This window comes from Siphateles boraxobius, unplaced genomic scaffold, assembly GCF_051911475.1.
Source record: "Siphateles boraxobius isolate OS27281-9 unplaced genomic scaffold, OSU_SipBor_1 72, whole genome shotgun sequence".
NCBI lineage: Eukaryota > Metazoa > Chordata > Actinopteri > Cypriniformes > Leuciscidae > Siphateles > Siphateles boraxobius.
In genome coordinates this window covers 2,533,723-2,546,996 of record NW_027509200.1, presented here as the reverse complement: position 1 = coordinate 2,546,996, position 13,274 = coordinate 2,533,723, and the positions used below count along the sequence as shown (strand labels likewise).

The following is a 13,274-nucleotide window of genomic DNA, read 5'->3' as shown; positions in this document are numbered from 1 at the left end:
TCAGTGATAACACATAAATGTCAGTTCACTTTTTGCATCTGTATTTATTAACCCTCTGGTGCTCCTCAGTAATTTATGACTGATTTTTTTCCCCCTTAATCGGAATGGTACAAAAAAACATACATCAATATGATTTGAACATGTTAAATGGTGCTAAAAAAACATAGGAAATGAATGGGAGACGGATTTCACCTAGTGGAAGCGTTCGGTACTGCAGCCGAACAACATCTCTCTGAAAGCTCTTTTTTGAGATATCAACCTCAAATTTGGAACACAGTTTTTTTTTGCTCTCTCGTTTTGGAAATTATATATTTCATTTAAAAAAGTTTAAATGGTATTTTTGTGCAATTTTCACAACAATAAGCGTAAAATCCTATATTTTTGTTCACTTTAAAAAAAAACTTTTTCACTTCAGCAATAATTTGTCAAGTGCCTCTTTTAAAAAGAGACCAAACTTCAGTCTGTGATCAAAAAGCATTCAAGATATGGTTTTATGATTTATGGAAATTTCATTTTCATTTGATATATTTCATAATTATAATTTAGTACCCTAAATCCCCTAAAAATACAAAATCTTAAATCAAAAACATTATTGAACTAAAATACAGTACATTCTTTTAATTTAAATAATAATAATAATAAACTGGTCATTTTTTACCAATGATGCATGGATCACCAGAGGGTTAATGATTCTTATTCATTTAAATACAGTTTCTGAATGTTATTTGCATAAATAAAATGCATATTATGTATCCATTATAAAGTATTGTCGTATTTCAAAGGAAACTAATTTTATCGTTATGTGTAGCAAAAGAAGTCAGAATCAAAGATAAACTGAGATTCACGCATTTCAGCACAACTCCTGCTCACGTGTTTGTCTACAAACTATTGTTCTGTCTTAAAGGAACAGTACACAAAAATGACAATTCTGGGACACACAGCTATGTTGAAGAATGCTGGTAAACAGTTTCTGGACTTAGAAATACTATGAAAGTCAATGAGGACCATTAACTGTTTGATTACCGACATTCTTCAAAATATCTTCTTTTGTGTTCAGCAGAAGAAAGAAATTGTCTCGATGTTTTTAACCAGTCTCACCTGAGTGAGATTAACCGCAGGGTGTGTGTAGCTGTCAGTGCACTCGATCAGCTGCACTACTGCACAGCTGACGACCTGCACACGTCTCTCTCACACACACACACTGCATCGGATATCACGCCTTTACTCATCAACCCGAGCCAAACACACACACACATCTCTCTTGATAACTCTATCTCGATATATATCTACTGCAGCATCAGTACAGTTCCCGGGCTCGCTCGCATCGCGCTCTCTCTCGTTAGCGCTGACTCAGCTGAAAACGATGGCGGGTCACCATGGCAACACGAGATGCGGCGGCTGCTGCTGAGCAACACCTCTGAGGTAAACGCCACAGACAGTGTCGGGCACGGGCGTTTGCTCTGCTGCTGTTCGGGGTCTGTACCTGTGCGGAGGCTGACGGATCTCCCGGTGTGGCGGCGCTCGGCGTCCATCGCCCTCCATCTGCGGACACACACACACACTCACACTCACACCGAGCTGGAGCTCGAGCTGCTGCTGCTGTCGGCTACACCGAGACGCACGTGACGCGCTGTTCCTCCAGCAGGCGCTCGAGAGTGAACACACACACACACACACAGTCAGCGTCGAGCTTTGTGTTGGAATATATGATCATCTGATCATTTTGAGGACTGGAAACTCACTTACAAATATAAATCAATTCCATTACTATACATGCAATTATTATTGTTGTTATTAAAAATACATAAATAAATAAAAAAAGTTATTCTGCGATTGCCACCGCGTGATTGGTCAATCCCAACCCGCGCTTTGAAAAGCAACAAATATCATGCAGAGCTGTTGAATAACCTGATATCACGTGACCAGCGTCATAGAAACTAGAAAGATGAGTTAAAGATTAAACTAACAAATTATGCTGTGTCCTCCAATAAAGTATTGTGTAATAAAAAAATAAAATAAAAAAATAAAAAAATAAAAAGATTAAACTAACAAACTAATTAAATACATTCTAATAAAAAAGGAACGTACTTAAATAAATAAATAATATATTGGATTGAATATTGAAATGATAAATTAGTTAAATAAATAAAATAGTTTTTAAATAAATATCTGAATAAAATAAATACATGAAAATGATTAAAATAAATAAAATTAGATTAAAATAAATGCATAACAAAAAAACAATCCAAGGCACTCGATGATTAGTTTTTAGAAAAATATAAAAAGCCTTTATTATTTCATTAGATTTTAAAAACAGGTTGCGGCCAATATAAAGGTGTGTGTGCCAAACACAATCAGAGCTCTACTGCTTTTAAACAGCAATCAGTTAATCACTCGACGGCACTGGACAAACTATATCTTGCTTGGTTTAGTCATGTTATTGGTGATATATATTTTCTTTGTTATATTTGAACTTTCTCTCTTCTGTTTGTCCTGTGCCGCATGACCTGGGGTCTCATTTATAAAACGGCAGGACCCTTACTAAAAGTGTAGTTAAAATGGCATAGGCTACACAAAAAAACAAAAAAACAAAACAATTTAGACTTATAAAACCGTGCGTACGGCAGAACCTGCACTAAATTAAAGGGTAACTAAACACTAAAACAACTTTTTTTAGTTAATGATCTGTTAGAATGGAGCTTCATAAATGCTGTTCATTGACTCCAGTAAATCTTTTGACATTTGGGTTTAAAGTGTTTTAATTCTACAATATATGGTGTAAAAGCGTCTGAGTGCTGCCCTCTACAGGGTGAACGGTGGCTACTGCAGTCGAATTTTCCTATTGGATGTTTGCGGTGGTTCGTGACGTAAGGGGTTGTTGGTGACGTAGGCAGGTTGCATACCGACAGATGCGTCTCAGGTGCACGCCCCCCTCCGCTGGGCTCCGCCCACTTTTCCAGCATTTTTCAAATAATTACAAGTGGGTGGAGTCAGACTCTGACCATGGGTTTAGTTACCCTTTAACTTTATAAACCCCAGTCAGAGGAAGATTGTGTTCACATGCGTCTCCTCCCAGAAATAACCATATATGAGCTTACAACACCTCGTTTTACTGTGCATATCCTCATCTGCATATCATTTGCATATGATTATTCATCCACGTGATAAAAGTGGGCGGAGCCCAGCGGAGGGGGGCGTGCACCTGAGTATATTTAACAGTGTGTGTCATATATGTTCAAAAGCATGGGGTCGATAAGATTTTTTTATGTTTTGGAAGAAGTCTCTTTCGCTTACCAAGGCTGCATTTATTGTATACAGTGAACATAGTAATATTGTTAAATATTATCAAAATTTTACAATAAGCGTTTTCTGTTTTGATATATTTTAAAATGGAATTTATTCCTATGATGGCAAAGATCTTTCTGGAATAATATCTAATTTAATTCTTAATATTAATATCTTAATAAAAAAATAATACAAATTATTATTATTATTGGAAGTTTATTCAAAATTCACAGCAAATATGGAGTGAATATATCACTCAAAATCTATCACTCAATATATTTAAACTAAATTTGCTGTCTTTTTTAGTCTTTTTTAATTTGAGTGAACCCATCGCTACACCCCGACACCAAGGACCGAGACACTGAGGTTACACCCGTGCAGAACTTCTTGCATTCCTTGTATTTAAGAAATAAAATAAATGCATTTGATGAAAACTTCATTTAAAAAATAAGAAAAGCTGTGTAAAAAAAAATAAAAAAGATAATAAAGTAATAAAGCAGCTAAATAAACAAATATATTAAAATGAAATTGTATTTAAATAAATAATGAATGATAGATTTGATTAAAATAATTTGATAAAAATAAATGAATAAAATCTAATGGTACTTTACAGTAAAGACACTATTAAGGAATGTAATCTTACACAATTGCATTATTATTTTTTCACAGTATTAAACAAGTGTGAATGTAATGTTTTTGACTTTTTATGTCATAATTATGGTGATTTTTGATCGTAGTTGCCACATAGCCTATAAACACGTGTTTGACTCTGCAGTCTCGCTAGAGAGCGCAGTCCGCTTCAGCCGCAGTTCAACATCACCATAGAAACAGACGCGCTTTGCGACACGTGTTCACACTTTACGACATGTTTACGTAGTTTACGGTAGTAGGACGCCAGAAAAGCGCATTTCACGTGTGGCGTTTATAAAGGTATTATTTATGTTGTTATCAGTTTTTCTTACGCATGTATATCTGTATGTGGATCACGGGCAGCAGTCGATAAATTTAGCTCGATGTCAAAGATCTGATGCGTTCACATGAGGCTCTTCTGCGGTGTGATGACGATTGATTTATTGATTTTGTCTGTGGATCAACAAGTGTTTGTCCTGTGCAGCTCAACTGTCTTACTGCGTCCTGTAATACATGCACATTCGTTTTGTTGTTGGATTCAGTGTTGTGTTTAACGCTAGAATAAGCTGACTTGATCAATAAACTTTTAGGAACTTTGTTTAGTTTGTGACGTGAGAGTCGTTCCTGCTGTGACTGTGAAAACAGATTGATATATTACATATATGTGTGTGTTTGACAGACAGATTAAGTGATGGTGCATCAGCTGTTGTGGAGGGCAGCTGCTCAGTGCGGGAGATGGACAGCTGTCAATCAACTCACCCGGACACACTCAGGTGCGTGACGTCACCTACGCGTTCAGTTAAATGTTTTCTATACTAGTTAGTAGGGTTAGGAATAAACGTATGATATAAGTAAACTATGATAGAGGTGTGTGTGTGTGTGTGTAGATATGGCAGAATTTCGAGAGGTTTTTTCTAAGGCGCGTCATATCGCCGTCATCACTGGAGCAGGAGTGAGTGCAGAGAGTGGAGTGCCAACTATCAGAGGAGCTGAAGGACACTGGAGGTCCTGGAAAACACAGGTAACACACACACACACACACACACACACACACACACACACAGACACACAGTCTCTGTGTAGGCATTGCAAAACCACAAGTTTGCTAATTTTATTTGACTGAAACGCATCAACCGTCTTTACATAATTTGACAACCAGAAATGTAAATAAATCAAACTTTCTCAGATTCTGGGCTGTATAAAACTAAAGATGTGTCTGAGCTCTGTAATGTTCTGGGAGAAGAATTGAGTAAACTTTATAGTTATTTACACTGTGTATCTGATATGAATAAAACACATTGGCAAATATATTTGAATGGATTGATATTGCTGCTTCCATAGACACCATTGTGTATTTTACAAACTATAAATTTATTTTTTTTGCTATAAATTATATGTATTTAAATTTCTGAAACCTAAAATAAACATGTGGTTAAAAACACGGAATAGTTGTGATATATGACAAGCGCTGAGCGAATCCGTCTTTGGCTCAGCGCCAGCCATATGGTGAAAACAGTTTGAATTTGGCAATTCTCATCACGTCACTGTACATTCGCTCCTTAGTGGTCAGCTGATGCAGAGCGGGCCAAAATTGAAATTGCTGATGAGACGTAGAGGAAAATATCTAGTGGAAAATGAGAATGTTACGTTACTCCCCCCATCACGCGTGATTGCGTCATGAAGCACGTGTAGAATCTGTCCAATGGCGAGACGGAACGTCATAGGCGGGTGACGTCATCGACCAGGAAACTATAAAGCACACCTGAATCATAACAGCGCCAGCTTCTGATTGGCTGAACCAAGCGCTCTGTGTGAATCATTGTCTAAAAGTGTTTTTGTTTGGACGCACTGCGGTTTCTTCCGCCCAGGCTGAGGCCCCAGTACTGCAACTATCCAGTTCTGAGGAGCTGGATGATGTTAGTATTGGGACTGGAGATACTGAAGACTCGTCATTAGTCCCCAACAGTCAACATATTCTAATATCATTACATATTCTAATACGATAATGTGGCGATGCCCAGGGCTGAAGAGACACTTGCGAGCCATCTCTCTCCTGAGACTGCATCGTCCTTCAAAGCACCGGCATTACCCACCAAGCCACTCAGAAATTCATCGGCTTTGGTGGGTAAAGCTTATTCGGCAGCATGTCAATCATGCAGGCATACCAGGCCGACCTACTAAAAGACATGATTTACCCCTTTTCCACCAACAAGAAACAGGTGCCGGTTCAGAGCTAGAGCTAGTGCCGGTTCGGAGTTGGTTCGACTGACGAGCTTTCAAAGAACCGGTTTGCCTTTCCACAGGCTAGAGAGCCATCACAGAGCCAGATCTTACGTCACTGTATACATCTCATGTTGCCCAGCAACGCTGGCGCGGCACACACAAACACACCAGGCTTGTTCGAGATGGTTCGGCACTGCGAATCTCGAACTGCGAGAGAAAAGCAGAAGGAGTCGTATGCTCTCCAAACACTCCCGCAGCTCCGATCAGTCCATGCCGCTCCGATGCATCTCGAACAAGCCTTCCATCAACAATGGCGGCCGTTGCGTTACTATTTATGCTCATGGCTTTGCAAACCTACATCGGTATCCAAACACGGCGAATTCAGCACGTCCGTGCAGCTCGCCGTAACTTGCATTAACGGAGATTACAATCGAGCTGCTATTAGCACGATTAGCTGCTATTTAAAAAATGGCGGTCACCAGTTTCTGTTTGTCTTGTTGGTCACGGTAACCCCGCCCCCAGCCGCTGACGTAAGCGGTTCTTACTTCTAGACCAGCAATGATTTGGTGCTACTTAAGAACCACTTTTACTGGTTCGGAGCTGGTGCTTTGGTGGTCGAAAAACAAAGAACCGATTTGAAACTAGGCTCTGGCTCCGAACCAGCGCCAGCTCTGCCTTGGTGGAAAAGGGGTAATTGAGAGCTACGGAGAGACATTTATGGCTCTCAGGAATGAGGAAGAGAGAAAAAATATTCCTTCTGGACGCCCCGCTTTCCCCTGCTGGCCTCTTCTGTGACTTAGTATACAGTCATCGAGAGGTTTCAAGAAGGAAAAAAAACAGGCGGCGGCGTTCCAGAAATTCCTGCCACTCCGCACTCATATCTCGGGGGCTACTGAGCGGGAGCAGCCCCGGCCGTCGACCAGCTCCACACACCAGCAGAAGCAGAGTGTCGCGTCTCGCGCTCCCCCACAGAAAGAATAGGGACTTTAAGCAACAGCCTCTGGTGGAACGGCAACGCCATTCTGTCGTTCTATTGCGCATGCGCGACTTTAACTGCTACTGCGCAACGTTCTACTGTAACAGTCTACTACGGAGGACAGCTGATTTGCCGTAGTCTTTCCTACGTGACAGATTAATAAAGTTAATGTTATGGTTTTTGTAAGGTGGCATTGTAATTGTTTCCATATATCATTAAATGCCAAAAGTAACCATTCTCTTGTTTTTTTTAAATCACTTTCTCTTTTTGAATTTTGTTAGATGATTCAATTATCCCCTACGCCGTCTGAGTTTCAGACCTCATTTCACGGTGCCCGTTCTCTCTCTGTGCCCTCAGGGGACCGTTCTGCCAACCTTACCTTTATGCCGGGGCGTAGAGGGTCACAGCGAACGTTTTCCCGAGGGGTGCTTGCTCCCTCCGAGGAGGCCCTAGAGCAGTCAGACCAGTTATTCCCTGCCGGTGTGCTGTTACAGGGCATTGTGTCTCCTGCTCAAAATGTTACAGAGGCCAGTCTTGAGAGACTTAGTAGATTTTCTGGGAGAGAGGAAAGTCTTCCAAATATATCTCAGTGGGTCCTGCAAATGATCGAAAACCGCAACGCTATTCAGTTTAGCTATTCAGTACATCCACCACGATTCAGAGGGGCCCTGTCCACAGTGACCCCAAGCAGGCTCCGGTTATGGAACAAGAGGTAAAAGTTCTTCTGCAAAAGGAGGCTATAGAACGGGTTCCTCCACCCTCCTTCCTCACAGGACCATCATCTCTCATGGCACAGAAAAATTGTCTAGAAATGTTGGCGGTGTTCCAGGCTCTGAAACACTTCCTTCCAGACCTGAGGGGCCATCATGTGCTTGTTCGGTCAGACAACATATCAGTGGTCTCTTATATAAACCATCAGGGGGGTCTGCGATCGCGCCCCTTATACAAGCTGGGTCACCAGATCCTCCTGTGGGCCCAGGGGAAGCTACTTTCATTGAGGGCAATCTACATCCCGGGGTATTTAATTCAGGGGGGGCAGACTTCCTGTTGAGGCAGGGGCCGAGGCCCGGGGAATGGAGACTCCACCCCGATGTGGTGGAGCTCCAGTTGAAGAGTTTCGGTCGTGCCGAGGTCGACCTGTTCGCCTCCAAGGAGACATCACAATGTCCACTGTGGTTCTCACTCAGCCATCCAGCCCATCTGGAGTTGGATGCTATGATGCAGGCGTGGCCGAGGTCACATCTGTACGCATTTCCCCCAATTGCTCTGCTCCCTGGAGTTCTGGAAAGGGTTCGCCGGGATGGGGTCAGTCTACTGTTGGTAGCCCCGTTCTGGCCGGCCCGAGTATGGTTTGTGGACCTAGTGACTCTCCTCGATGGCTCTCCTCTGGAGATTCCACTCAGGGGGGACCTACTCTCTCAGGCGAGTGGGTCGATCCTTCACCCTCGCCCAGAACTGTGGGCTTGGCTGCTGAGGGGGCCCAGCTCATAAGTTCAGGTCTCTCAACCGAGGTTGTGGAGACCATCCTCCACTCCAGAGCTCCGTCAACAAGGAAACTGTGGGCCTTGAAGTGGAGATTTATCACTTTCTGGTGTGGAGAGCAGCAGCTGGACCCGGTTAACTGCTTGTTGGGTGCAGTGCTGGAGTTCCTGCAGGAGTGCATCTCCGCGGGGTTATCACCCTACCACTTCCCTTTGAGTGGCGTTTCTGTGAGGAGACACCCACTAATAACTTGTTTCCTTCGTGTCCAGCAGTCCGCACGAGGGCGCCGAAATGGGACTTGCCAGTTGTTCTAGAAGGTATCTCCCTAGCTCCGTTCGAACCCATTGAAGAAGTTGCTGAGAAATGCCTCACTCTTAAAACTATCTTTGTTCTTGCTATCTCGTCTCTTAAGATAATTGGAGACATTCAAGCATTCTAGGTTTCACCCTCGTGCCTGGAATTCTTGCCTGGCATTGTAGAGGCCTTCCTAGTCCTGGCTATTTTCTGAAGGTCCCTACTAATACTGTCAGACCTATTATACTGCAGGCTTCCTGTCCTCCTTTTCTGACGTCAGACCAAGAGAAACTAAATCTGCTCTCCCCTGTTAGGACCTTAGATGCTTATATACACAGAGCTGCCCTGTGGAGGAATTCTGAACAATTGTTCGTTTGCTTTGGGTCAACCAGGAAGGGGTGTCCCACATCTAAGCAGAGAATGAGCAAGTGGGTGGTCGAGGCCATCTCACTTGCTTACCAGTCAACTGGGCAGCCTTCACCATTGCCTGTTCGAGCTCACTCAGCTAGGAGTATGGCTGCTTCTAAAGCTTTGTTGTCAGGAGTTTCCTTACAAGACGTTTGTGATGCGGCAGGCTGGTCCTCACCGCGCACATTTGTGAGGTTCTACGATCTTAAATTCTTAACGATCTTAAGGTGCTTTCGTCTGAATGTGCACACTGACTTCACACGGACAGACACTTGCTCTTATGGCGTCATGGGTATTAGCGTTACCACAGCTTTTTGACGCAGCTCGAGTTCCCTTGAAAGGGAAAGTCTCGGTTACACATGTAACCCTAGTTTTCATATTACAATACTTTTGCGTAATGGCAGTTTATTGATAGCCTTAGTTGTTCTGTCCAATCTATGTATCATATGTTGCTGCTTCATTAAAAAGTTGCGCTTAAAATTTTAAAATAAATGTATTTTAATTATATAGTATATATTTTGTCTGTATTGTTTTACAAAGTAAGGAAAATAATGTTTAAGTCAAGATTTGATGCCTTTAACAAAAGAATAATCCCAGTCTCTTCCCCACAGTGAGGCATACAGATACAGTTTATTAGGTAATTTGGCACTGTTTTTTTAATTATTATTTTAGTATCGGATCGGATTGGTATCGCCCAATACTGAGTCCCAGGTATCGGAATCGGTATCGGAGGCAAAAAAAGCGGATCGTGCCACCCCTAGTCGTAATACCCTGTTGTTCAAATTCAGAAGGTTACAGTCCAATGTGATAAACTATCATTCTCAGGAAAAAGAAAGTGCAGTCCAGTGTTGAGCCTGTGTGTGTGTGTCTGTGTGTGTGTGTGTGTTTGTGTGCGCGCAGGATCTGGCCACGCCGCAGTCGTTCTGCCGTCACCCCAGCAGGGTGTGGGAGTTCTACCACTACAGGCGAGAGCTGTGTGTGAAGGCCCAGCCCAGCGCCGCTCACAGGGCCATCGCCGAGTGTGAGGAGCGGCTCCGCCGACAGGGCCGATCGCTGGTGCTGATCACACAGAACATCGACCAGCTGCACCAGCGCGCCGGATCCAAACACGTGCTGGAGGTCCACGGTCAGAACACAAACACCTCCTCACACACACACTCACTCACACACACACTCACTCACTCACACACACACACGCTCACGGGGCCGATCGCTGGTGCTGATCACAGAGAACATCGACCAGCGCGCCGGATCCAAACACGTGCTGGAGGTCCACGGTCAGAACACAAACACCTCCTCACACACACACTCACTCACACACACACACGCTCACGGGGCCATCGCTGGAGCTGATCACAGAGAACATCGACCAGCGCGCCGGATTCAAGCACGTGCTGGAGGCCCATATATATATATTAATAAATAAAAAGCTGGTCAGTGCACTTAAAGGATTAGTTCACTTCAAAATTAAAATTTCCTGATAATTTACTCACACCCACTTCATCCAAGATATTAATGTCTTTCTTTCTTCAGTCGAAAAAAAATGTTTTTGAGGAAAACAAAACATTTTTCTCCATTTAGTGACTTCAATGGGGTTAAATTTTTTTGTAAATGGCATTTGACTTAGTCTTTACACGTTCCCTTTGTAAACACTAGGTCTGTATTCAATGTAATAATTATAATAATAATACTTTTTTATTAAAACTTAATTTTTCCAAGACGAAAACATAAAAAAAAGATTATTCAAATTTAATTAAACTATTAAAATGGAATCCAGATAACCTAAAAAACTTTTTTTTAAAAACATGTAATTTTTGTTAAACTTTTAATTAGTGATGGGCCGTTATCGGCGTTAACGTGCTGCGTTAACGTGAGACTCTTATCGGGCGATTAAAAAAAATATCGCCGTTAATCTATTCTCAAAGTTGGGTTGGGAGCTGAGTCTATACTACGCAAGCTAGGATGACTTTCACCTTGATATTTTAACGCAGATGTATACCTAGCCGAATTGCACTGTAGGGGGCATTTAATACCAATATATTGAAACGTATGTTTATCCATAGTCCCTTAATAAAGGAGTCTAGACATTAGAAAAATATCAGTCTATGCGTTTTATATTTAATATGAGGGAAATACTCATCCGTAACGGACGTGACACAAAAAACTTTAACTTTTAGGTGGCAAAAGTACAAAAAGTAATACTACCCACCGGATGAAGAAAGGTTGGCTCTCCACAGAACATAAAATATTAATTTTGTCTTATTTTTAGTGAACGCATTTATGAGGGGAAAAACAATGTTAAGTGACAGTTCCCCGTTACGGACGTGAGCGCTCTGAAAGCGGCACTGAAAGACTGCTTTAAAACTTTAACAGAGACATCCAACATAAAGCACAAAGCCTTTCATTAAGGTGAATTTCGTTTTGTATTAATTGTATCTTAATTTTAATCAATGTTTCATCAACCAATTGCCTGGATTTAATAAATAAGACGTAAATATAGCAGACAATATATAATCACGACACGGAGGCGCTGGCGCGTGAACTGGAGCTCTTCTTGCGAGTCACATGAACCGAAACAGCGTATAAGGTAGTCAAGACAAGAGTGTGGCGTCAGGTGCGAATTTATAATGTAGAGAATGGTTTCGAAAATGGAGAGAAAATATAAATCAGGCGCATTAAAAAGAAAAGAACGAGATAGTCTTTGTGTTTTATTTAACATAAGCTTCCTTTGCTCAACAAGTGACACATTATTACATATGCATTCATCAGATTTTTTAAGTTTTTTTTTTACGGTTTTAATTTTAAAATTACTTGGTAGCAGAGGGCCCCGTGATGTACTGTACCCCCATAGAGTCTAGCTCCGCCCCTGCCCATCTTACAGACTGCCTGCGAGGTTATTTATTTGGGTAGCAAATGAGCCATTTTAATCTAGATTAATCTAGATTAATTCCAAGATTACAGTGAGATTAATCTAGATTAAAAAAATGAATCTATGCCCACGTCTAGAAATTGTTGTGAAATTGTATAAGTTTAATTAAAAATGGAAATTGGAGAAAAAATTTAAATGGGATTTGGGACAAATTAAAACTGATTTCATAGGGGCCCAAGGTATCCACTGTTTCTGAGCAAAGACTCGTCATGTTCTGGCATTTGAACTAAAGCACCGTTAACAGAGGAGTCGTGTTTAGTTCATGTGTGTAATGCTGATTCACAGAAGTGTCATTTATTATAAGCGTTTCTGGGCTTGTTGCTCATAAAGCGATCTAGTTCAGTTTGGGTTGTGATATTTTGGTCTTTTGGGTCATTTTTTTTTTATTATGGGCTTGATCTTGTTGGCTGTTTTTCTATCAAGACCTGTCAACATGAACGAGTCGTAGCTCGTAGCTCTTCCCCTGAGGTTTTCTTTCACCACATACATGCAGAAGAGAGAAACGCCTCCGATGCGTGATTATTTCATGAACTAGTTGCACGATTCAACAGAAATGAGAATCACAATGTTGTTTAAAATAGAGATCATGATTTGAACAGACAAATAAACAAACTAACATGTAATTTACTAGAGGTTCTGACAAAATGATAATTGCTGCAGTCTATTTAAAATGTTCAATTTAAATGAATTATATTTTAAAAATTGGTTTGAAATGAGTGAATGACTCAATGGTTTAATAGACAGAGCTGGATCACTGCCATTTAGGAATGAGATTGCGCATGTGTTTGAATTGAGCTAAACGATTAATCATACAAATCTAAAACTAGTTGTTAGTTCAGTTAAACTAGTTGTTAGATGTATTGTAAATTTAAATGTCACTACCTATAATATTAGTTAATTATTGTATATTAGTTAATTTGGTTGTTGAATGTGGTTGTCAATGACTCTCTTAAATGACTGAAGTCTATTCGTGAACAGAACGGGATTAAACACTTAGCGGTGAACTGACAACCGAATTCAGATGATGGCTAAATGACATGACGCTGG

The 13,274-nt window shown here is 41.3% G+C and overlaps 2 protein-coding genes across 6 annotated transcripts in view; one reads left to right on the top strand and one right to left on the bottom strand.

The window, feature by feature from the left end:
• The window catches only part of LOC143724294 (phosphatase and actin regulator 1), an 81,474-nt gene extending 79,828 nt beyond the window's left edge, over positions 1-1,646 (bottom strand). For 3 of the 4 annotated variants that reach the window (XR_013197338.1, XR_013197340.1, XM_077217277.1), the window contains exon 1: positions 1,484-1,646. Coding sequence is in view for 1 of the 4 variants with exons in the window: in XM_077217277.1 (XP_077073392.1) it covers positions 1,484-1,532 (49 nt within the window). In the remaining 3 variants the exon portion in view is untranslated. The remainder of the gene's footprint in view (positions 1-1,483) is intronic. The other variant, XR_013197339.1, reaches the window with a different exon arrangement.
• Positions 1,647-4,131: 2,485 nt separating this feature from the next.
• Positions 4,132-13,274, top strand: part of LOC143724296 (NAD-dependent protein deacylase sirtuin-5, mitochondrial) — a 39,338-nt gene continuing 30,195 nt past the window's right edge. Inside the window, exons 1-4 of one of the 2 annotated variants that reach the window (XM_077217279.1) lie at positions 4,132-4,215; positions 4,595-4,688; positions 4,803-4,936; positions 10,199-10,424. In XM_077217279.1, the coding sequence (XP_077073394.1) occupies positions 4,607-4,688; positions 4,803-4,936; positions 10,199-10,424 (442 nt within the window). In that variant the 5' untranslated portion in view covers positions 4,132-4,215; positions 4,595-4,606. Of the gene's footprint in view, positions 4,216-4,252; positions 4,444-4,594; positions 4,689-4,802; positions 4,937-10,198; positions 10,425-13,274 lie in introns of those variants that run through there. The other variant, XM_077217280.1, reaches the window with a different exon arrangement.